The 21968-nt window shown below is 35.8% G+C and overlaps 1 protein-coding gene across 12 annotated transcripts in view; it reads left to right on the top strand.

The window, feature by feature from the left end:
• The window catches only part of FAM13B (family with sequence similarity 13 member B), a 78242-nt gene that overhangs the window by 52029 nt on the left and 4245 nt on the right, over positions 1 to 21968 (top strand). For 5 of the 12 annotated variants that reach the window (XM_036014819.1, XM_036014825.1, XM_036014822.1 and 2 more), the window contains 13 exons: positions 2042 to 2109; positions 4770 to 4818; positions 5233 to 5380; positions 8152 to 8217; positions 9613 to 9823; positions 10402 to 10531; positions 11437 to 11518; positions 13150 to 13379; positions 15343 to 15426; positions 16092 to 16187; positions 19449 to 19532; positions 19629 to 19792; positions 20785 to 20886. In XM_036014819.1, coding sequence (XP_035870712.1) covers positions 2042 to 2109; positions 4770 to 4818; positions 5233 to 5380; positions 8152 to 8217; positions 9613 to 9823; positions 10402 to 10531; positions 11437 to 11518; positions 13150 to 13379; positions 15343 to 15426; positions 16092 to 16187; positions 19449 to 19532; positions 19629 to 19792; positions 20785 to 20886 — 1514 coding nt within the window. The remainder of the gene's footprint in view (positions 1 to 2041; positions 2110 to 4769; positions 4819 to 5232; positions 5381 to 8151; positions 8218 to 9612; positions 9824 to 10401; positions 10532 to 11436; positions 11519 to 13149; positions 13380 to 15342; positions 15427 to 16091; positions 16188 to 19448; positions 19533 to 19628; positions 19793 to 20784; positions 20887 to 21968) is intronic. The other 7 variants (XM_036014824.1, XM_028528615.2, XM_028528619.2 and 4 more) reach the window with 3 other exon arrangements.

Raw genomic sequence — 21968 nt, 5'->3', positions numbered from 1 at the left:
GTGCTGCAGTTGCTGCTCCCACTATTGTTGCTGCTGCCACCGCCAGAACTTACTGGCTTGAATTGAGACCCTAGTGCCTTAGACCTCTTTTTGAGGATCTCACTATTTGTGGTGAAGAATAGGGAAAAAATATGGGCTATTTTGCAGCTAATATTTTAGAAAAAAATAAGTTCTACTCTACCCATGTACAAAGGAAGAATGTTTTCTAGCATGAATTCTGAGGAAGTAAAACTTCTTCAAGTGATGAAACATATTTTAGTTTCTAAAGAAAGTATTGTATATTTCCCATCTGTTGTTACATTGACGTCTGGCCATATGCCTGACACATACGAAGTCTAACCTGAGTCTAGTAACTCTCACTTTTCTTTGGGGCATGATATGGATCACAGTTCTGTACCTGACTCTAATTAAACATCATCTGCTTGCTTCACTGCCAGTCAGTCATCTTTTACTTCTGTCACTACATTTTTCTTTTTTATTGCCTACAATTGCCTTTTTTATTTACTACTTTTCACCATTTGTTTAAGTATTTTTTGCCTAATTTCTCTCTGAAGCGTATGTGGGTATAAATCAGTTTTTATAGTTTGTTTCAATTGTATCATAGTAAAAAGAATTGTAGGTTGAGTAAGACCTGGTGATGTAATAGTATGCTTTTGTAATAGAACTTTATATTTTTTCTTACAAGCTATTTATTTGATTCTTTCCCAATAACTGGATGGACAAGTAAATTATTATTAATGCTCATACTTGTAATGAGGAAGGTAGAGCTGGGACTTAATTTGGTTCTTTGCATAAAATATCAAGGCTCATTTTAAATATTTGGTCTGGGTAATAGTTATTTCATGTATCCAGAAACCTTCATATTTAAAAATGAAGATACTATATTCTAGAGTGTGAAGGGTGCTGAAGTCTGTTTCTAGGTACCAGTGGTTGTCACGCTTTGGGTCTCAGGATCTCTTTATACTCCTAAAAGTTATTGAGAATCTCATAAAGCGATTATTGTGTGTCTGTCAATACTTACTATATTAGAAATGAAAACTGGAAAGTTAAAAAATGGTTATTATTAATCTATTTAAACAGGTTGCTTGTTTCTTAATAAAAACAGCTGCTTAAAATTTTTTATTTTGAGGAATGGCATGGTTTGACCTATTCATTGTACAAATATTGTTAATGCCTGTGTGACTTAATAGAAGTCAGCTGGATTCTCATATCTACTTCTGCCTGCATTCAGTCTGTTGCTGTAGGTTCCTTTGTTTGATGTGTGTGAGGACAATTTAGCCTTACAGAGATATGTCACTTGAAAAGGAAGAAGTATTTTATTAGCTTTTTCCAGATAATTATGGACTGTCTTTCATATTAAACAAAACTGGACCAGTGGTAGTTTCTTAAGAATCTAAGAATTGCACCTTTTGTTGAATTTAGAAGTGGTGATCAAAAACCCTGAAAAAGGTTGCATTATTTGTAGTGATGCACGTGATGCACAGGACATTTGTGTTAGACTTGGTAGGTATGCATTTTGGGGAGGAATAGGAATGGGATGGTGTTAGTTAAGCCCATTAAGAAATGGAGAAGATTTCTCATATGCTTCTGAGCTTCACAGTTATTTCAAATATATGTAATAAAGGGATCTGGTGAACTACACGATTCCCCTGTTACCAACTTCTGTTTGTGGCTGAGGGGGAGGAGAAGTAGCAATTGGCAAGTGGGACCACAAGACCATCGTTTTTGGAGGAGGAAATTTTAAGGAGGGAGAAAGAATGTCATAGTGTAGTAGTAGCAGTACCTGTTACCTAATGGGAAATGAGAAATGCAGGGTCCTCATTTTACACATCCAGCCATACATACACATAAACATATGACTCAGGTTTTGAGGAAGATAAAATACTCTCTGTAAAAAGAGATTCCATCACCTATAGACTATTATAAGTAGTATTTAAAGAGGGGCATTTGACTAACTTATAATCTGCTATCCTACTTTAGATTGGAAACTTCTCATATATGAGTATTGGGAGCTCCATTAATGCAGCGGTGTTCTTTTTATCAGTCTGTAGGTATACTGTTAGAGCCATGTGGTGACCATGGTGATAGTGAAGACGGCTGTCTTGAGAGGTAAGCATTTTCTCTTGTTGCTGATTAAGTAGCCATTTTTAAATTTGGGGGATGAAATTTTTATATGACTCTATTATAGCATATTTTAGATAACCTAAAGAACCAAGGTTCTTGTTTTAATGGTAACCATAAACATATTACTTTCAAAGGGGTGCAGGTCCAGACAGACATTAGTTACAACTTGGAAAACATTCAGAAGAATGAACACCCTGCCTTGGAGACACTTAAAACTTACACTTGATTTGTAGAACAAGTGGGAATTTATTGACATTCTTGTTTTAAAAATTGATTTTAGAGAGAGGAAGAGTGAGAGAGATCAGCTTGTTATTCCACTTATTTATGTGTTCATTGGTTGATTTTTGTATGTGTCTGGACCGAGTGAGGATCAAACCCACCACCTTGCTATATCGTGACAATGCTCTAACCAGTTGAGCTCCCTGGCCAGGGTGGGAATCTATTGATATTCTGAATACACTTTTTAGTGTATCGTAGTCTTGGAACTGTGGATGACTAACTGAAAGATCATAGCATATTTGCTTGGACAGATATGTATAGGGTGTTTTTGTTCTTCCTCTTGTTGGTATGTACCAGCACTGACTTTGTAAAAATTTTATTTTTATTAAATTTATTGAGGTAACTTTAGTTAATAACATTATGTAAGTTTCAGGTATACAACATTATAATTCAGTATCTATATACTCTATTGCGTTTTCACTAAAGTCTAGTTTCCTTTTGTTACCAATATTTGACCTTTTTTTCCCCATTTGCTTTCCCCTTCCCTCTTTTCCTCTGGTAACCTACATTCTGTTGTCTGTATCTTTGAATTTGTTTTAGCTTGTTTTTTGTCAGTTTGTTTGCTTTTTGTTTTATATTCCAATAAGAGTGAAATCATACGTTTTTTGTTTTTTCTCTTATCTCCTGATTTACTTCACTTAGCATAACCATCTTATGCAGTTGGTTCTTGTTTACCTCCTTGGCTAGCAGTAATGGGAAGGGGATTCCTTGAGGCAATGAATATCTCAGCCATCTGTAGTCTCCATAGATACTCAGTAGAAAGAGTCCCTTTGAACAGAAGCTTTCTAGAATGTTTTAAGTAACCATGTAGGTTTTGGATTTTGTTCCCCTTTTTATGATTCTTTAAGATGTTGCTTAGAAGTGTGTTGTAACTTTCTTCTGAAAGATAATTGATATTTTGAAAATAAATCAGTAATAAAGTTGTAGACTAGGTTGTACATACTGAGAAATTCCAAACAGTATTATTAATTTGGTGGTAGCCCATTGATGAGGGTAAACTTGGCAGTAATGCCATTGTCTCTTTTAATCATGAGTAGGAAACCTCTTCTCTGAGGGTAAGTAAATTCTTCAGAGCCCCGTCTCTGGACCGCCCCTCTCCTTGAAGGTCCACAGATTTTCTGCTCACAGCAGTTCCCTGTGCTTCCTTTCAGGAGGCAGGAATGATCCTCTTCCAGCCCAGGGAGTATTGGAGATATGGGCTGAAGATGTAAGATTAACAGCATTAACAGGCATCCCCAGAATGATGACATCTGGATTTGGTAGAACAATAAGGATCCAAGTAGTGAGGACCCAATCTTTTTGGAATAAACTCTTTCCTCTTCAACTTGTGTATAGGTTAGCAAACTTGTTTTTAGATCCAAAGAGTTTCTTGGTTAGGTGGATTTGACAAGGTGTTTAACACTCATGTTTCTTGAACTTAGGTGATTAGGTCTTTTAGTCTGCCAGGGTAGAATTTAGCTCATTCCACTGCTTGCTCCCACTCTAAGCAAAGGAAAGCCTTTAAGCTTGCTAGGGAATTTAGCTGTTTCTCATCCTCAGTAAGAACAAGGTCATTGGTAGATGAGGAGATGGCTTGCCGTGTTTACATCACGACCTGTCTTCTGAATGCACACTCCGTTTTGGCAGGGTAGAAGCAGCACCTTCGTGTGTCACTGTAAATTGCCACTGAGTTTTTAGGGAGAACTGTCCCACAGTAGGTGTACTGATAACCTGCTGTGCTATTAGATGCTCTGTTGACTGGTCATATAGGTAGAGATCATCTCTGACAGCTTGCTGTCACAGTTGTTCTAAATAGGGGTTGGTTTTGTTGGTGAAATAAGAGGTGAATATAAATTAAAAATTTTTTCCAGTTTACATGTTCTATTATGTTTTGAGAAGGGAGAGCTTTAGAAGTAGTAAACTTGCTTTGACTATGACAGAACACAGTCAGACTTAAAATATAGGACATAGCTACACCTTTAAAAAATCATCTCTAAAAGAAAAAAAATATTCCAGAGTGGGGGAGTATAAAGCTATTTGGTTAAAAGCTAGTATTTATTTTTAAAACTCATTATACATTTGATCCTTTTGGTTTTTGTTTATTATGGATTTTATTTTAAGGTTACTGTTGGTTTTGTGTGTGCTTGTGTGGGAGGGTGGTGAATGTTACTTAATTTTTCTAACCTGAAGTGTTTCTGTGGATCTCTTCAGTAGTGTGTGATTTCCAGATACAGGGCTCCAAAGAAGGGGCATGTGCCTAGTTGTCATTCTTCTCTCACATTGTAAATGCTAACTATATGGGGAAGAGAGGAATCTAGGTAAGCAATATGCAATGAAAATAATCTTATTTATTCTTAAAAGACTAATAACTTTATTTGTATTTTTAGGAAAGAGTATTTGTCATTTGACAGTGATCGATTGTCACACTTGATTCTGGTAAGAATTGTTTTTCTCTTATCATTCTCTAAAATTTGACTAGGCTTAGTCTACCAGTTATTATATTTGGCTTTTAACTCTTGGGTTGTATAGGTTTCAAGGAGGTTTAATATAGATATTCTTAATAATGTTCTACAGTTTAAGTAGCACTTAATTTGCCACTTTTGGTTACAAGAACTTAGTTATGAAAACACTTTCTTGAATTTGTGATCCAAACCTTGTTTCCCTCCCAGTAAGACATATTATAAAACTGCAAATTTATATTTGAAAATAGTTTGGATGGTGGGAGTGGGATAGCTGACTGTACAGGCACAGTAAACTGATGAAGACTCCACAAGTATATGTGCTGGTTGTCTTTAAGCTGTGTATGAAAAGCGTCCTGGTTGTGAAAGTATTCTTTGTTTTAAAATTCAGGATTCTCATAGCAAGATATGTGATTTGAATGCCAACCCTGAATCAGAAGTGCTGGGAGATCAGAGTGTTGGAGTTCAGGGAGAAGCAGCATGTGTCCAAATTCCACATCTAGATCTGAAGAGTGTTTCTGATGGTGATAAATGGGAAGGTAATTTCACCCATACATATTATTTTCCTCATAATGCTCTTTGTAACTGAAATTGCCCAAAGCAATAATGAGATTACCGTCCTTTTCTGGACAACCTTATTGATTTTGATTTTCTGGTGTTTTTTTTTTCTTCCTTTCATATAAGAGTGAGTGAATGTTTTTACTCAAATGCACTAATGAGATTATTATCCGTTAGCTTTGAAGATGGGTGTTAGAACTGACTAAAAAAAAATCAAGGCACTAGGATAGGCTTTTGTTAATTGTTAAACTAGGTGATATTGACCAGTCTTTGAAAGTCTAGTATGTTAGTGCGTAGGGATCTTACCACCTTAAAAGAGGAGGCTTGCCCTGACTGGAGTGGCTCAGTTGGTTGGGGTGCATATGAGAGGCAGCTGATGGATGTTTCTCTCTCACATCAATGTTTCTCTCCCTCTTTTTCCCTCCCTTCCCCTATAAATAAACAAACAAAGTTTAAAGAGGGAGGCTTATATATAGCTCCCTCTTCTTTATCATCAGAGATACTTTCTTAAAAAATGATCTTCAGGGGCATTTCTATGCAAATACTGTACCATATCTTCCCTGTATTAGGTTGTATTCCCTGCATTAAGTTTGGGAGCAGGTTCCTAGCAATTTTTACAAAGGAGAGAAGTTTGAATTTAAATTAAAAAATCAAGACACATGGGTATATGTATTTGTCAAAGCTCAGCAAATGTATACTTAAAACTTGGATTTTATTATATGTTTTCCATTTTTATCAAAAGAAGCAAAAACTAAATAAATACTGGACTCCAGTGATGGATTTGCATGCTGAAGTGTTTATGGGGAAGTGTGCTGATATCTGCATTTTACTTCAAAATTCAAGAATAAATAATATGATTAATGGAATAGATAAGTATTTATTATAAAGCAAGTATAGTCAGATGTCATTGGTAGAATCTAGGTAATTGATATATGGATGTTCAGTGTAAAAGTCTTTAAACTTGCCTTTATATTTGTAAACTTTCAAATAAAATGTTGGAGTGGGGAGTGGAAGCAAGCAACAGATTTGACCCAGGAGGCCTTTTGGATCATACACCTTCCTTGATAAAGGGACAACGAGACAACTCAGGAATCTTAAATAAAGTTACATGTTTGTTCACGTGGATGAAGATCTCTTGGTTATCTCACCTTTGGGAAGTTAGCGAAACCCTTACAGTGGCTGTAGCAAGAGGAACTGCAGTGCCACTACCACGGACTCCTTTTGCCGCCTCAAGTCTATTCATCTGATCACAGTTGGAGTGTTTTTATATATCAATATTTATTTTTAAGAAAGAGTCAGTTTTTAAAGTCCCGAGTCATTGTTTCTGCCAGCCTTTATACTGCTGTCCTCTCTTTTCCCCTGCATTTTTTGTCTAGATGTTTGGCATGCCCAGTAGAATATTATGTGTCTTAATTTAGACTGATACACAAGTCAGGAAGTTATCTTTCATTTGGTTTGTTCTGGGTTATTCAGGACACAGAATTCATGAAGATGCTCCCCAGAGTTAGGAGATGTTATCTAGGGGGCAGTGAAGATCAGATGTCCCTCTAGTTATTTATCCTGGCATAGTTGCTGAAAAGGATTGGTAGTCTGCAGACCCTCCCTGGAGCCACAGTGGGAGAGGGGTCTCTGAAAGATGAGACTGGGATTCTGACAAAGGACTTAATTAACACTTTTTTTTTTGGAGAATGAAACCTATTACAATTCTGCAAGTCCTCATTTTAAGTGTTAAGCATTAGAAGAGCAATTGTTTTTCATTGTTCGAGGAGATAGGACATTGTCTGTCTAGCTTCAGCTTTCTGGCGACTTCCCCAAAGAGAACCTAATGCTGGTCTCTCTTTTCTTTCTTTGTCAGAATCCACCCCTTAATAGCTTGTGATGTAGAAGGAAGATAACTATGGACTACTGATCCCTGATTTTCAGTGCCTGAGCTGCCCTTGTTATCCTTCTTGCTCGTTAGCTTTGACAAGTCCATGCAGGCCTCCTTGAGGCACTTCCAGGAATAGGGGTCAGAGAGCAAAGAGTAATAGACATCTGAGTGAATTTCTTAGACTTGAGCACTGTATGTGCTTGGGAGAGTGCCTGTTAGCAGACCATGATGTTCCTTTCTACTTTGCCACCAGTACAAAGATTGACTTTCAACAAGGAGTTAGGATATTCTAAATAAAAGTCTTAAGAGGCTGAATTACTTTATATCCTAGATAACCTTGGAATCAGAGGCGTGCCTTGTTTGAGTGTGCCTCTTAATATTCACAAGCAGGTAGCACATACGGTATCTACCCACCAGGATGAATTTGTAGCAGCTGTTCAAAAGGTCTTGGCTTTTAATGGAAGTGGACAATGTTTTTCCTTCAGATTCTCTCCTGCTAATTCTTGAATGGCAAACAATAGGATCTTTTCAAAGTGCAATCGATGGGAGATATTTTTCTGTTAAATCAATTATACCGAAAAGCTTCAAATAGTACCACATTAAGAGTTTCCATTTCTTTAGTTTTATGTTTGAGTTTTAAGAAAACAGTACTACTTTGATTTTTTTGCCTTGCTTGCTTAAATGGAAATGTATGTTTGTGTTTGTTTTTAAAGTTTTCGTTAGTAGTAATTTCTTTGAATAAAGTTTTTGAGCTGAATGCCTAACTGGTTTTAGGGAAATGTTTTTGGTATCTTTGGCTTTGTGTTAGTTATGTGTATGGTTTGTTTTGACTGTGCTGTGTGTTCACTTTAGTATTTTTTGCCATTTTTTCCATTTTATTAGCGTCATGCCCTATCACTTTTCCCCTCATTGATTTCAAAACAATGCATCTGCAGAGAGATGGGGAGGGTAAGTATGGTTCACCATAGTTTAGTTTTTTTGCCTTTTTATGGTTCACTTTGTTTGCCTTTCTTCTTAGCCCTTCTCCTGCTGTCCCCATGTAGTAGGAAAACTGGTCTGGGTTAAAAGTGGTACCCAGAAAAATTTGTTTCTGTTACTTCTCTTTTTTCTTAAAATAGGAGATTTCTCGTGAAATATTTATTACTAGTTACTTATTTGCTGGGACGCAGGTACAAGGGTTCTGAAAATCACTTTATTGCTGGGTTTATTGTGGGACTGCACGCTTTGTATTCAATTTTTAATTATCAGATTGATCTTGGCTTTAAAAACTAACTAAATTATATTTTTATTACCCTGAAAAATGTAATCTTTAAATTGCTAATGAGTAAAGTAAAAAACTAAATTACTAAAGTTGCAATCTTAGCTATTGTGTGAAGAGAAAGAAAACATCATTCCTGATTTTTGACACTGTCAAGCCATCTTTGCATCCAAAAACACTTACTTTTGTTATTGTTAATAGATACAGCATCAAAGTTTTAAACTGTAGTTATAAATAAAGTTAATGTGTAAATGAAAAAGTGAAAAATGTCTCCCCTCCCTGAAAGATTCCAGTGATACTTGAAGTCCATTTTGTATTTGGAGTATACTTGTGCACTGTATGTTTATCTCTATGTGTTACATGTAATTAAACCTTATATGTGCAAAGATATTAAATATATCAACATGGTTTTATTTGAGTACTTACAGAATAAACAATAAAATATGCTTAAGAAAGACTATTGCTATTAAATTATGTCTTGATAATACTGTTGGGTGTTTAATTATTAAAATGTATATTATTTATAGGAATCTTGCAACAGAAGGTAACCACCACAGTTTAATGTTACAGGCCAGTTGCTGTTAGATGGGTTAGGCACTTGTTTGGAAATGTTAGAATTCTTTTGCAGTTAGGGAACTCTGTTTGGTGAGTGTTCTTCATAGGTTCCACTTCTTCTTAACATAGCCCCTTGTCTGTAAGGGGCGATTGTTCCCCTGGCAGCTTTTGGCTAAGTCATATTCCTAACTAAGGACTTTTTAGTGTTTCTAAATGAGGACTTCCCCTACTTGAAAAACAGCATTTGATAAAATTTTAAAGAGCTTGACAGTGTCCTTTATTGCTTTGTGACTGAGTTCAGAAATTTAAATAGAATTCTGGGCTGAAAAATGAAACTCAGGCAGTTTTAAACTCTGCTTGGTTTTATGAAGATCCTAGTATACTTTCCTTTTTTAAAAAAGTATCATAAATATTATATGAATCACCACATAATGATATGATTTAAAGAACATATAGCTGATACTGTGTAACCTTTCTTCCCATGTGGAAACCAGAGACCCATGGTACTATTCTTTGTGTTTGCTTTACAGAGCCGTTTCCTGCTTTTAAGTCTTGGCAGGAAGACTCTGAATCTGGAGAAGCTCAGCTCTCTCCACAAGCTGGAAGAATGAATCATCACCCCCTGGAAGAGGATTGTCCTCCAGTGTTATCACACCGTAGTTTAGATTTTGGGCAAAGCCAGCGTTTCCTACATGATCCAGAAACGTTGGCTTCCTCATCTAAAGCACTTTCTTTTGCTAGGTATGTGATATTTTAATGTACCCGTGAGAGGCGATTCCTATTATGTACCCACATCCTTTGAGAGATTTAATTCTCTAGACCTGCAGTTCTCTCCTATTTCATAAAGCACTTTTGTAACTTTGAATTTTTTGGATTCCTAAATTCTAGGTTCGTTGAGGTGTACAGTTTGGGATTTGCTGTCTAATAGAAATTTTCTCAGGATGTATTTATTCATTTAATCTTCATGATTGAAATACCGAACTCTGGAAGGGAAACAGCAAGTGGAGCTCATCAACCCTTAATGTTCTTATTGTCAAAACTTTCAATTAAATTTATTCTTAACGTCAGAAACTTTCCTTTGCAGTTTGAACACAAAGAGAGCTCTGCGCTGCTCAAACAACTTCTGAATGATTCCAGATTGTTTTCGCCAACATTTGTGTTAGCTAATTTTGTGGCATAAGTTTCTTTTTTATGACTGCGTTTTAGTGTTAGGGATATACTTCTTGGTGATAGTATTATGTTAAATCAGGGCAATAAGAGATATGCTGTTAATAACTTGGAAATTTAACATATAGTGTTTGCCTCTTGTTTTAATTCAGGATTCGAAGATCATCCTTTAGTTCAAAAGATGAAAAAAGAGAAGACAGAACACCATATCAGTTGGTCAAAAAACTTCAGAAAAAAATCAGACAATTTGAAGAACAATTTGAAAGGGAAAGAAATAGCAAGGTAAGTTTGCAGTATTGCCTGCATGAGGTAGATCTGTTGAAACTGGGAAGAGGTCTTTGGAGAAGATTCATCAGTCCATCTCTTTCCTGGGAGAGAGAACTAATCTGAGATGTCCAGAGAAGTAGTGATCATACAGATCTGAGCTTAGCCTTCTGAGTTCCATGCCAGTGTTCTTGCCATCCTTTCTTTAGGTTTCCATTGGCAAAACAGTCTGTAGAATTTTTTAAGTAAATACTTTACATTGATAAATCACGTTCATGCTACTTCTGCCCTCCCTTAAAAACCACAAGTATGGAGGGTAAGAGGTGGAGAAAAGAGTTTAATTTAATAATTTTAAATAATAAATAACTTTTCCCCTGGCTGGCATGGCTCAGTGGATTGAGCGCCGGCCCGCAAACACTAAAGGGTCTCCTGTTTGATTCCCAGTCAGAGCACATGCCTGGCTTGTGGGCCAGGTCCCTAGTGAGGGGTGCATGAGAGACAACCACACATTGATGTTTCTCTCCCTCTCTCCCTCCCTTCCCTTCTCTAAAAATAAATAAAATCTTTTAAAAAATAAAATATAACACATAAATATAAATAATAAATGTAAAATGTAATAACAATAAGAAATAATTTAAATTTAACAATAAGTTTAAGGTAATAATTTAATAATCAGAACATGAAGTGGAAAGAGTCCTATACAAACATTCAGAAGATCCATATTCAAATTCGGCTTCTTTTGGTTGATAAATCCTGCTCTGAGAACTTGACTTAATATCCTGTCTTAAGATCTACTTAAGGTAAGACAAAAATGAGGATTGAGTGATGTCTCTGCTGTGGAAACTGTAAAATATTACTTTGATACAAATTAATGTAATTATTGCTTACCACAAAGTTGACAGTGATTCTGTTTAACTTTTCAGCCTTCATACAGTGATATTGCAGCTAATCCAAAGGTATTAAAATGGATGACAGAGCTTACCAAACTTCGGAAGCAAATTAAAGGTATAAAATATGCCACTTTCGTAGTATAGTTTTATTTTAAAAATATTCTTCATAATATCTATTAGAATTATAAATTTGGTACTTTTTTCAATTTATGCAATGTTTTTATTTATTTTATTTTTTAATTTTAATTGCTGTTCAAGTATAGTTTTCTGCCTTTTACTCCCATCTGAGCCCACCCTGCCATCCCCGCCCTTGTTTTTGTCCATGTGTCCTTTATACTTGTTCCTGTAAACCCTTCCTCCTGAAATTCCCACCCTTCCCCTCTCCCCTGTGGTCACTGTCAGCCTGTTCTAATTTTGGTACTTTTAAATCTTGGACACTGTTTGTCAAGTAAAAGTTTTCTTATTTTTCTCATTTTTATTTTTATTTCTTTCCTTTGTTTTACTTAGTACTATTCATTTGAAAGGTGCCCTAGATTGTATTGGTAGTATTATAAAGTTTATTTGAAATATATTTTAAGTATATTAAGCAGACTTGGTTTTTGGTAAGAATATCTAATCATAATGAACTATTTATACCACAGAGACTTAATAGTAAGTCTTCATGAATTAAAAACTAGGTATTGGGTTACTGCATGTTAACCTAGTATAGCAGTTGCTAAGGTATAAGTACTTCATGTGTGTTATAGTGAGCATGTTTTAAAATGATAAATACTTAAAAAATTTTATCTGTACCAAGTATAGGTGTATAATCTGGAGCATCATATTTTGGTTTATTCATTTGAATTCAACCAGATTTCTAGTTATTTAAGTATAAAGTATTTGTGGACATATGAGTTTATAGGAGTGAACAAGACAGTGTCTGTTGTCATTGAGTTTACATTCTTGTAGTTAAGTCTCTTATCTTTTCTTTAGAATTGTTTCCTACAGCTCTGTTAAGCATTTCCTTGTTTAATGCCAGTTTCCAAGCAAGTTGGAATTACCATTTTAAAAACGGTTACAATCTTGCTCAAAGCTCTTCAATGGGCTTTCCTTCCAGCTTAAAATAAAGTCCAGATTTCTTGCCATGACTTTCAAGGTCTTGCATACTCTGCCCTTAGCTCATTTCACCACTTTCTCATTTTTTGTTCCTTAAACATGCCACACTTAGGGCCTGCTGCCTCAAGTGGAGAGGGATGTTCATCCCCTAACTCTTCTTTATCAGGTTATCTCCATATTGTGTGTTCAACTAAGATGTCACTATCTCAGAAAGGCCTTCCTTGTCAGGCCTATCCAAAAACAAGTCTCTTCCCGTCAGCACTGTATAACATTCTGTCTTGTCTTCTTTATAGTACTTAGAACTCTTTGAAATAATTTTGTTTATGAATTTGATTACGTGGTTTTTGTTTTTACTTTTCTGAATGTTATGCCCCATGAAAATAAGAACCGTGCTTCTTTCTCCAATCCTTATCACAGCATCTTACTTTATAATAAGCTTCCTATGAATATTGCTTGTAAGAATGAATAGTATAGCTGTCTTGCTATATATAAATAAATGTAGAATTTAAATATTTCATGTAACCTTGAATTATCTGAGCCTGTGTGCTATTAAATGTATCTTTTCCTATTGTATATCTTGTTTACAGCTTACTCTTTTGACCTAGTTGCATTTTAGCTAAAATCACTGATCTTTCCTCTTGGTTCTGGTAGATGGAAAACACAGAAGTTCTGATGGAGAATTTGTACCTCAGTCACGTCCACGTAGTAACACTCTTCCAAAAAGCTTTGGCTCTTCTCTAGACCATGAAGATGAAGAGAATGAAGATGAATCCAGGGTCATTCACAAGGAGAAGAAGCCATCTAAGGAAGCAACACTTGAGCTTATTCTGAAGAGACTGAAAGAAAAACGTGTTGAGAGATGTCTTCCAGAAGATGTCAAAGTAATCTTGAGCTATGGTGTTTGCCCAGACTAGCCTTTAGAGTTCCTGAAACAAAAAGTAATTGACCACAGTGGCATAGAGATGCCTAGGTAGTCTGAGTGGCCTGAGTCTGCCTCCCAAGTCTGCAGATACAGAAACATGTTTTCATCAGCACACCAGAAGTATCCTGTCATTCAGGGACTGAGCCACAATAATAAGACTAAAAACACTAGAACACTGATTTGTTCATTTATATTGGAGGCAGGTCGCAAGCTGAGTGTGTAAAGAACATGAAACAGCCTTAGTTTGAATTCTTACTTTGTATCTTAATAGTTAAATCTATTGAATTCTTAGTTTATGCCTGGCCCCAACTAGTAGGTGCTCTCTACCCTTGAGTCCCTTTGACAGTCCTATAACTTACATGGCTGTGATTATGTCCATTAAAATACTAACATAATTAAAAGAATGAATTTTTTTAAGGAACCGTTATTCACTAAAGCCCATGCCTAGGGCAGTTCTGGTCAAAATACTTGGCAGCCAACATTATTTATCAGATGAGATTTATCAGGCTAGTACAGAAGTAGATGGTCTCAAGTGAACCCTTGTCCAGGCAGTGAGGGGTAATGATTTGAATTCTTATCTTGACAACAGAGTACACCTCTCTCATGATCTAAATATTGGAGTCACTTTTCTTTGAGCTAGATTAGAAGTTGATTGCTCCTTTGCTCCAACTCGTTTTTCAATTTTGTGTTAGACCCACTGCTTCCTCGCTCCCTTGAAGTGATTTTGATTGAATTAGTTTTACATTCATTTTTACATGAGCTTTTTCACATTCATTATGCTAGGTTTTAGGTTCAAGTTTGAGGTTGAAATTATAGTTTTTAACAGTCTGCATCCAGCTGCCCTCTATTGAGTGTAATCTAAAGTGATATTTGTTAAATGTTTTTTTTTACCTGTAATTTCACTCTGGTGAGAAACAGGATAGATAGTACCATCTAGCTCTGGAATTAAGTAGATTTATTTAGCCTAGTGTTAAAGGGTAGTCTGTGGAACATTGGTGCACTGAGATGTTCAGAGGTCCTGTGGAACAAAGCAGGAAGGTTCTGTGGGCAGATAAGTTTGGCATGTCTTGCCTACTCTAGTATTGTTAGAGTACTAAAAGTCATGCGAAGAGCACTGTGAAAAGGAAGTGCCGGATGAGGTCATAGAATAGAAGCTGAAGATCATAATTTGACATTGTTTTTTTTTTTAAGATTTTATTTTTTTATTTTTAGAGAGGGAAGGGAGGGAGACAGAGAGAAAGAGAGAAACATCAATGTGCGGTTGCTGGGGGCTGTGGCCTGCAACCCAGGAATGTGCCCTGACTGGGAATCGAACCTGCGACACTGCTTCGCCCGCGCTCAATCCACTGAGCTTCGTCAGCCAGGGCTGACTTTTTTTTTTCCACGGTCTTTATACTGTACTGCTGCCAGATTTTGTTAATAGTTGAGGAGAAATAATGTATTATGAGACCGTATGTACATGTGTGTTTTTGTATGTGTGTGTTCACACATATAAAATTATAGTTATAATGTCAGTTAAAGACTATGCAAATTAATAAAATGATAGGCATTTATGTGTGTCTTTACAACATATTAACCTATTATGAGGCTTATGAGGTAGGGTGAAGTTTCCCCTTTTATATAGGTTAGGACATTGAACAAAAAGAGGTTCAGTAACTCACCTAAGATCACTAAGCTGGTGTTCATAATTTATTTAGACAAAATAAAAATCAAGCCACCAAAGAGGTTGGTATCTAAATGTCAGGATATCAGATTCTCCAGGTGACTGAAAATGTTGCCTGCAAATCCACAAAGGATCTATTCTTACTGGCCTAGGTTAGAGTGGTGATAGGTTGGCTGCCCTTTCAACTGAATTATTTACATTGTGAGGGTGAGAACAGTAATGAGGGTGCCAATGAGAGTGTTTTTCCCCTCCTCTCTAGAAAATGACAAAAGATCATTTGGTAGAAGAGAAAACGTCTCTCCAGAAAAGTCTTCTTTACTATGAAAGTCAACATGGAAGGCCGGTAATGTCTCTCTTGCTAAAAAAGATTTTTTTAAATAGATTTTATTTATGTATTTTTAGACAGAGGGGAAGGGAGGGGAGAAAGAGAGTGAGAGAAACTGTGTTGCCTCTTACACAACCCCAAGTTGGAACCTGGCCCTGCAACCCAGGCATGTGCTATGACTGGGAATTGAACCAGCAACCCTTTGGTTCGCAGGCCAGTGCTCAATCTACTTGAGCCACATTAGCCAGGGCCTAAAAAAGATTTTTTATCTTTTATCTTTTTTTTTTTTTTTTACCTTTTTTTTTTTAGTTTTTATTTATTTATTTTTAGAGAGAGAAGGGAGGGAGATAGAGAGAGAGAGAGAAACATCAATGTGTGGTTGCTGGGGGTTATGGCCTGCAACCCAGGAATGTACCCTGGCTAGGAATTGAACCTGCAACACTTCGGTTTGCAGCCTGCGCTCAATCCGCTGAGCTACGCCAGCCAGGGCGATTTTTTATCTTGAAAAAAGGGACAGATCACTTTTGTAGCCTAAATTTTCAGAGCTATTTCATAGAGCATTGTTTCATGCATTTGGGAGATTGCCTATTTATTTAAAAGAATATTTTTTAAATTGGGGGCAAAGTCATATTGCCACTCTTTTGGTTTCTAATGACCAATTGATTTCCATTTTTTTGCTGCAGGTTACCAAGGAAGAAAGGCACATTGTTAAACCTCTCTATGATAGATACAGACTTGTAAAACAGATGTTGACAAGAGCTAGCATCATTCCTGTCCTTGTAAGTAAAACATGGAAATATTTATCTAGTTAATTTTACCAAGACCTATTATTAAAAATTGTGGTGGTATATGGGAGAAAGACACAGCCACAGTGGCATGAATTGTGTCTGTAAGGTAAATTTACTACTTTCAGAAGACCAGGAAATTAGTAAGTGCCTATTATTACCTCCCAGTGATTTTTGTAAAGCATTATTATGTATGATTAAATCATTAAATTCTGACAAGTCACAACAAGCAACAGAAGATAGTCTTATTTCACAGATGATGAAACTGAGACTCAGTAATGATATGCCCAGAGTCTCCTACTTTGTGGAATTAAAAAACCTGTATTTCAAACCCTTGCCTGGTTTTCCATTTCAGTTCATGTCTTTGAAATTACGTTAGTTTTGTGATGGCCATCATGATTGTATTTACTTATTTTGCAGAATAATATCAACTGATTTTTTCCAAGTTTATATTTTTAAATGAAAAAAATCCTTTAAAATAATGCTTATTCATATTTGTGTACATTTTTAGAGAAAAATGAAACTCTAATACATGTGTATAGATTAAGTGCTGATAGTGTGGCTCTAGATTGTTCTCAGGCTCAAGTAGAAAACAGCATGTAGCCCATTTTGCATCAACTCATAGGAATGAACTTACTAGAACTTGGAAGGGTGTGTAGGCTTGCAGGCCATTTTGGTGTTGGTAGTCGGTTGCAGGGGGTTGGTTTCCTTCGCGCTTTCACCATCTGACTGCTCGTTAGAAGGTCCATGTTGGCCTCGTGAGCACTTCTTATTTAGCACTCACATGAACTGATTCTTTTTTATTTGGCTGTTTTTTAGTTGGTCATCTCAGTTTTCTTTGAACAAGGGAAAAAAAGCCTGTAGAGTTTATATTCTTTGCACATAAAGGTTTATTTAATACAGATTATATCCTTTGATGACAAGGTATTTTTGTGTGTCACTGACCTTTTTCATAATTCTGTAATAGTCTATATAGTCTTTGAATTTCTATATAAAAACCATTTTTGAATTCCACAAGTTTGTTTTTAAAAACTGAGTCCATAGGAAGCATTTTTAGATCTTAAGGGTTCCTAAATATGACTGTGATAAAAAGAAATTCACAGTCTAAAAATTAAGCTAAGACAATTCAGTACGAAAGAATGGTTTTTCAACAGTGTTCAGACAACTGGATATCCACATGCAAAAATAAGATTCTTACCTCACACAAAATTTATCTTTAAATGGATTATAGACCTAAGTTTAAGAGCTGAAATTGTAAAACTCTTAGGAAGTAGAGGAAAATCTTTTTGATCTTGGATTGGGCAATGTTTTCTTGGCTATGACACCAAAACCATAGTGACAAAAGAAAAATATAAATTGGACTTCATGAAAATTAAAATCTTTCGTGCATAAAGGCCACTTAAAGGGAAAAGACAACCTGCAAAATGGGAGAACATGTCTGCAAATGAGGTATCTGATAAGGGACTGCATATAAATATATAAAGAGCTCTTATAATTCAATGATAAAAAGATAAATAACCCACTTTAAAAAATGGCGAAGGATTTGAATGGACATTTCTTCAGAGAAGATATATAAATGGCCATTAAGCACACGAAAAGATGTTCAGCATCATTAGTTATTAGGAAATGAAAATAAAAACCACATTCAGATAGTACTTTATACCCACTGGTACAATAAAAAAAAAGATAATAACAATCAATTAACCATCAATGCTGGTGGAAATAATAAAATATTGCACCCACTTTGAAAAACAGTTTGACAGTTTCTCACAAAGTTAAACATAGAATTACCATATGACCTAGCAGTTCTCCTAGAGAACTGAAAACATGCCTATACAAAAATTTTTACACAAATGTTTATCGCATTATTTATAATAGTCAAAATGTAGAAATAACCCAAATGTCCAGTGACTGATGGATAAACAGAAGTAGTGTATCCATCTAGTGGAATACAGTCATAAAAAGGAATGATGAAGTTCTTATACATACTACGACATGGATGAACCTTGAAAAAGTATTTATGCATAATGAAAGAAGTGAAACACAAAGGGCCACATATTGTATGATTCCATTTATATGAAATATCTAGAATAAGCCAGTCCATAGGTACAGAAAGTAGATTATTGTTTGCCAGGGGTTGCGGGAGAGGCACGAGAATAACAGCTGATAATATAGGGTGTTTTTGGTGGGGGGTTGTTTAAGTGTGTGTGATGAAATGTTCTGGAATTAGATAGTGGTGATGGTTGTGCAACTTGTGAATATACTGAATTTCAATAAATTGTGGATTTTAAAAGCGAATTTTATGGTACGTGAATTATATCTTAGTGAAACTGTTAATTTTTAAAAAGTATAAAGTCCTTAGACCAAAGTGGTTCACAGCTATTGTTAAAAAATAAAATGCAGCCCTGGCTGGCGTAGCTCAGTGGATGGAGTGCGGGCTGGGAACCAAAGTGTCCCAGGTTCGATTCCCAGCCAGGCTACATGCCTGGGTTGCAGGCCATAACCCCCAGCAACCGCACATTGATGTCTCTCCCTCCCTCTCCCTCTCCCTCTCCCTCTCCCTCTCCCTCTCCCTCTCCCTCTCTCTCCCCCTCCCTGCCCTCTCTAAAAATAAATAAATAAAATCTTAAAAAAAAATAAAATGCTTTCACTTACATTGTCATGCTTTCTTTTGTTTAGAATTTTAAAAATATTTGCTGAATATAATTCTTTTAGAATTATCTAGACATAAAATGTCATTTTCACTTTGTGCACACATACTGTATTTTTCTGTGTGTAACACGCTCCTTTGTATAATGCATACCCGTGTTTTTGCTCCAAACTTTCAGGAAAAGAAATCTTTTACTTTAGTTTTTTAATTCAATTTTTTATTTGTATTTAGAAACAAAACTGATTATTGTAATCCAAAACATTATTTTACATATGGATATTGTTACTGCTTTCTAGAGTTACGCTTTTAATGCATAAGCATAAATAAAAGAATTAAAAACATATAGATAAGGAATTAGTACTACCCAAGTATAATATGCATCCTTACTTTTCCCTCTAAAATTTGGGCAAAAAAGTGCTATTATATATGGCAAAATACGCTAACTAGAAAATAACATATAAGAAAAAAATTTTACCCAGAAATTCCTAAATAATTTAAAGCATAAATGATTCACATTTTGAAAATAAAGTTTGGTATCAGTGAAATGAAGTTTCATAACTTTAAATACTTAAAATGTTAAACCATTTGTATGTTGATTGTTACAGGGATCTCCATCCATCAAGCGAAGGGGTCAGATGTTACAGCCAATCATAGAAGGAGAAACCGCTCACTTTTTTGAAGAAATCAAGGTAATCCTTAAATTATTCTCTGATCTCTTTTCTAAAGGAGAAGTTAGAAGTTGAAAGTCCTGGCGTGTTTGATTCTTTGTTTGAATATCTTTTTAGGAAGAAGAAGAAGATGGTGTTAGTCTGTCCCCTGAGTTAACTGATATCTTGAAAACTGCTGACCAGGCACAGTCTTCATTAGAAAACTCAGAATCTGATGTTGAGGAAAATCAAGAAAAACTGGCTCTGGATCTCCGATTGTCAAGTACTCGAGCAGCATCTATGTATGTAGGCTAGTTTGTGATTTTAGCCTATTTGTATAATAAAACTTACATGTCAAGAAATGTAATGTTAAGCCCTGACCAGTGTGGCTCAATTGGTTGGGTGGTGTCCTTGCAAAGCAAAAGGTCGCTGTTTGGATTCCAGATCAGGGCACATGCTCAGGTTGTGGGCCAGGTCCCAGTTTGGGGGCGTGTAAGAGGCAATCGATCAATGTTTCTTTCTCACATTGATGTTTCTCTCCCTCTCTCCCCCTCTCTAAAAACAAATGAAATCTTTAAAAAATTAATGTTAATTAATCAAGCACTTGGAAGGAATTAATCTAGTGCTTAAGAGGTATACCCTTTTTTAAAAAAATGTGATTTATAAATACATCTTGCCTAATTCACATTTTTAAAATTAAACATTAATGTGTTTTGAAAATTTTAAAAACTAAAACTCTATATTTGCTGCATAACAAAGTGCAGGAACACTTATCATTCATGTTCTCTATCAACTTTCTCACCTGCTATAGCACAAGTGGTAAACACAAGGCCCGAGGGCTGAATCCAGCCCTGCACCTGTTTTATCCAACCTGGTACCTTGTTTCTGCCCAGCGGCAGCACCGAGCTCCTTGCCCCTAGTTAAGGAGTAGTTACATTTATACAGTCCTAAAATTACATTCAGCCCTTTGAAGGCAACCACAAGGCTCATGTAGCCCCTGGTGAAAATGAGTTTGACACCCCTGTGTGCCTGTCATTCTCAGCCCTTGCTTCACTTTAGGATTACCTGGGAAGTAGTAGTTGTTGTTGTTGTTGTTGTTGTTTTAAGTACTGCTACAGACCCCTACCGACAGCTATTCTGATTTAGTTGGTCTGGGGTGAACCTTAGGCATTGGTATATCTTAAAAGTTCTCCAGCTGACTTTTGTTTGCAGCCAGGGTTCAAAAAACACTGTTAATACCATAATGGATCAAGAGTGTCCTTTCAGTAATGTTTTCTTCCTATTTCAATTTTAGGCCTGAATTACTGGAACAACTTTGGAAAGCCAGAGCTGAAAAAAAGAAACTGCGTAAAACATTAAGGGATTTTGAAGAAGCATTTTATCAACAAAACGGAAGGTTTGTTGAACATCACAAAACTGAGTCCTCTTTCTCCTTAAACTCACAAGTTCCCATCAGTTCAAATATATAGGAACAGAAATAAATTGTGCATATAAGGATATTAGCTTTGAAAATAAAAGTAAGAACATTATTTTATATGTTGAAGCCCTGCTATTAATGGCAAGAAAAGTCAGAACTGGAGTTAAACAACATCTGATAAAATAATCTAAGGTTGTCCTAGGAAGGCTTGGTTGAGTGGCAACTATTTTATGTTCTTTTACACTATATCCTCACCCTTTGAGAAGTGTTTGTGAAATGTTTCTCATTTTAGAAAGGGTCCCATAACATGAGTTGTATCTTTAGTTAGTTTGGATTCCTATATTGAGACCATCATTGCTTAGGCCACATGCTGTTGTTCATTCCAGGCTGCATATTTCCAAGGTAACACAGTGGCAGTCATGTGGCTCCTATAATACAATATGACAGGTTGTCTTTATCTAACTGCATCATGCATGGTTCACCTGGTGAGACTTTTTTTTTTGAGACTCTTTTTAAAATAAAAATACATTCTAATGCAAATGATAGCCAGAAATGAGGGCTATCTTACGTCTCAGAAAAGTTTTTCCCTGTAACTGGGTGGTCTTACCAGCCAGTGGCTATTGAGTCTTCTATATAGGTTGGCAAAAATGGTTTAAAAAATCTCGAGTACAGGAATGGGTTTTTCAAGTACCTTCTAATTCTTTGTCTTATTGGAAGAAAACTTTTCTTATAATTATACTACTTAAGATGGTTTGATGCTTTACCTAGCATTTAGTGATTAGTTTAGTGATTAAACTAAATTACATTGGGTCATTAATAATACAAAATGAGGAAACTACTTATTTGCTACCACAGGTAAGATGTTTTACTTTCACATCTCAATTCACTGAAGCTACAGTTAATATATGAAATGACTCATTGTAGCCCTCTAGCACTTAATATGCATCCACAGACCTGACAGAGTCTAGCAATGAATGTCTTATTGAAATATTAGCTCTAGTTATCTGCAGTGATCATTGATAAGTATAGTACCATTTAATCTAGCAATACAGAAATTCATC

Source organism: Phyllostomus discolor, chromosome 13, assembly GCF_004126475.2.
Source record: "Phyllostomus discolor isolate MPI-MPIP mPhyDis1 chromosome 13, mPhyDis1.pri.v3, whole genome shotgun sequence".
NCBI lineage: Eukaryota > Metazoa > Chordata > Mammalia > Chiroptera > Phyllostomidae > Phyllostomus > Phyllostomus discolor.
This window is presented reverse-complemented; position numbering and strand designations above follow the sequence as displayed.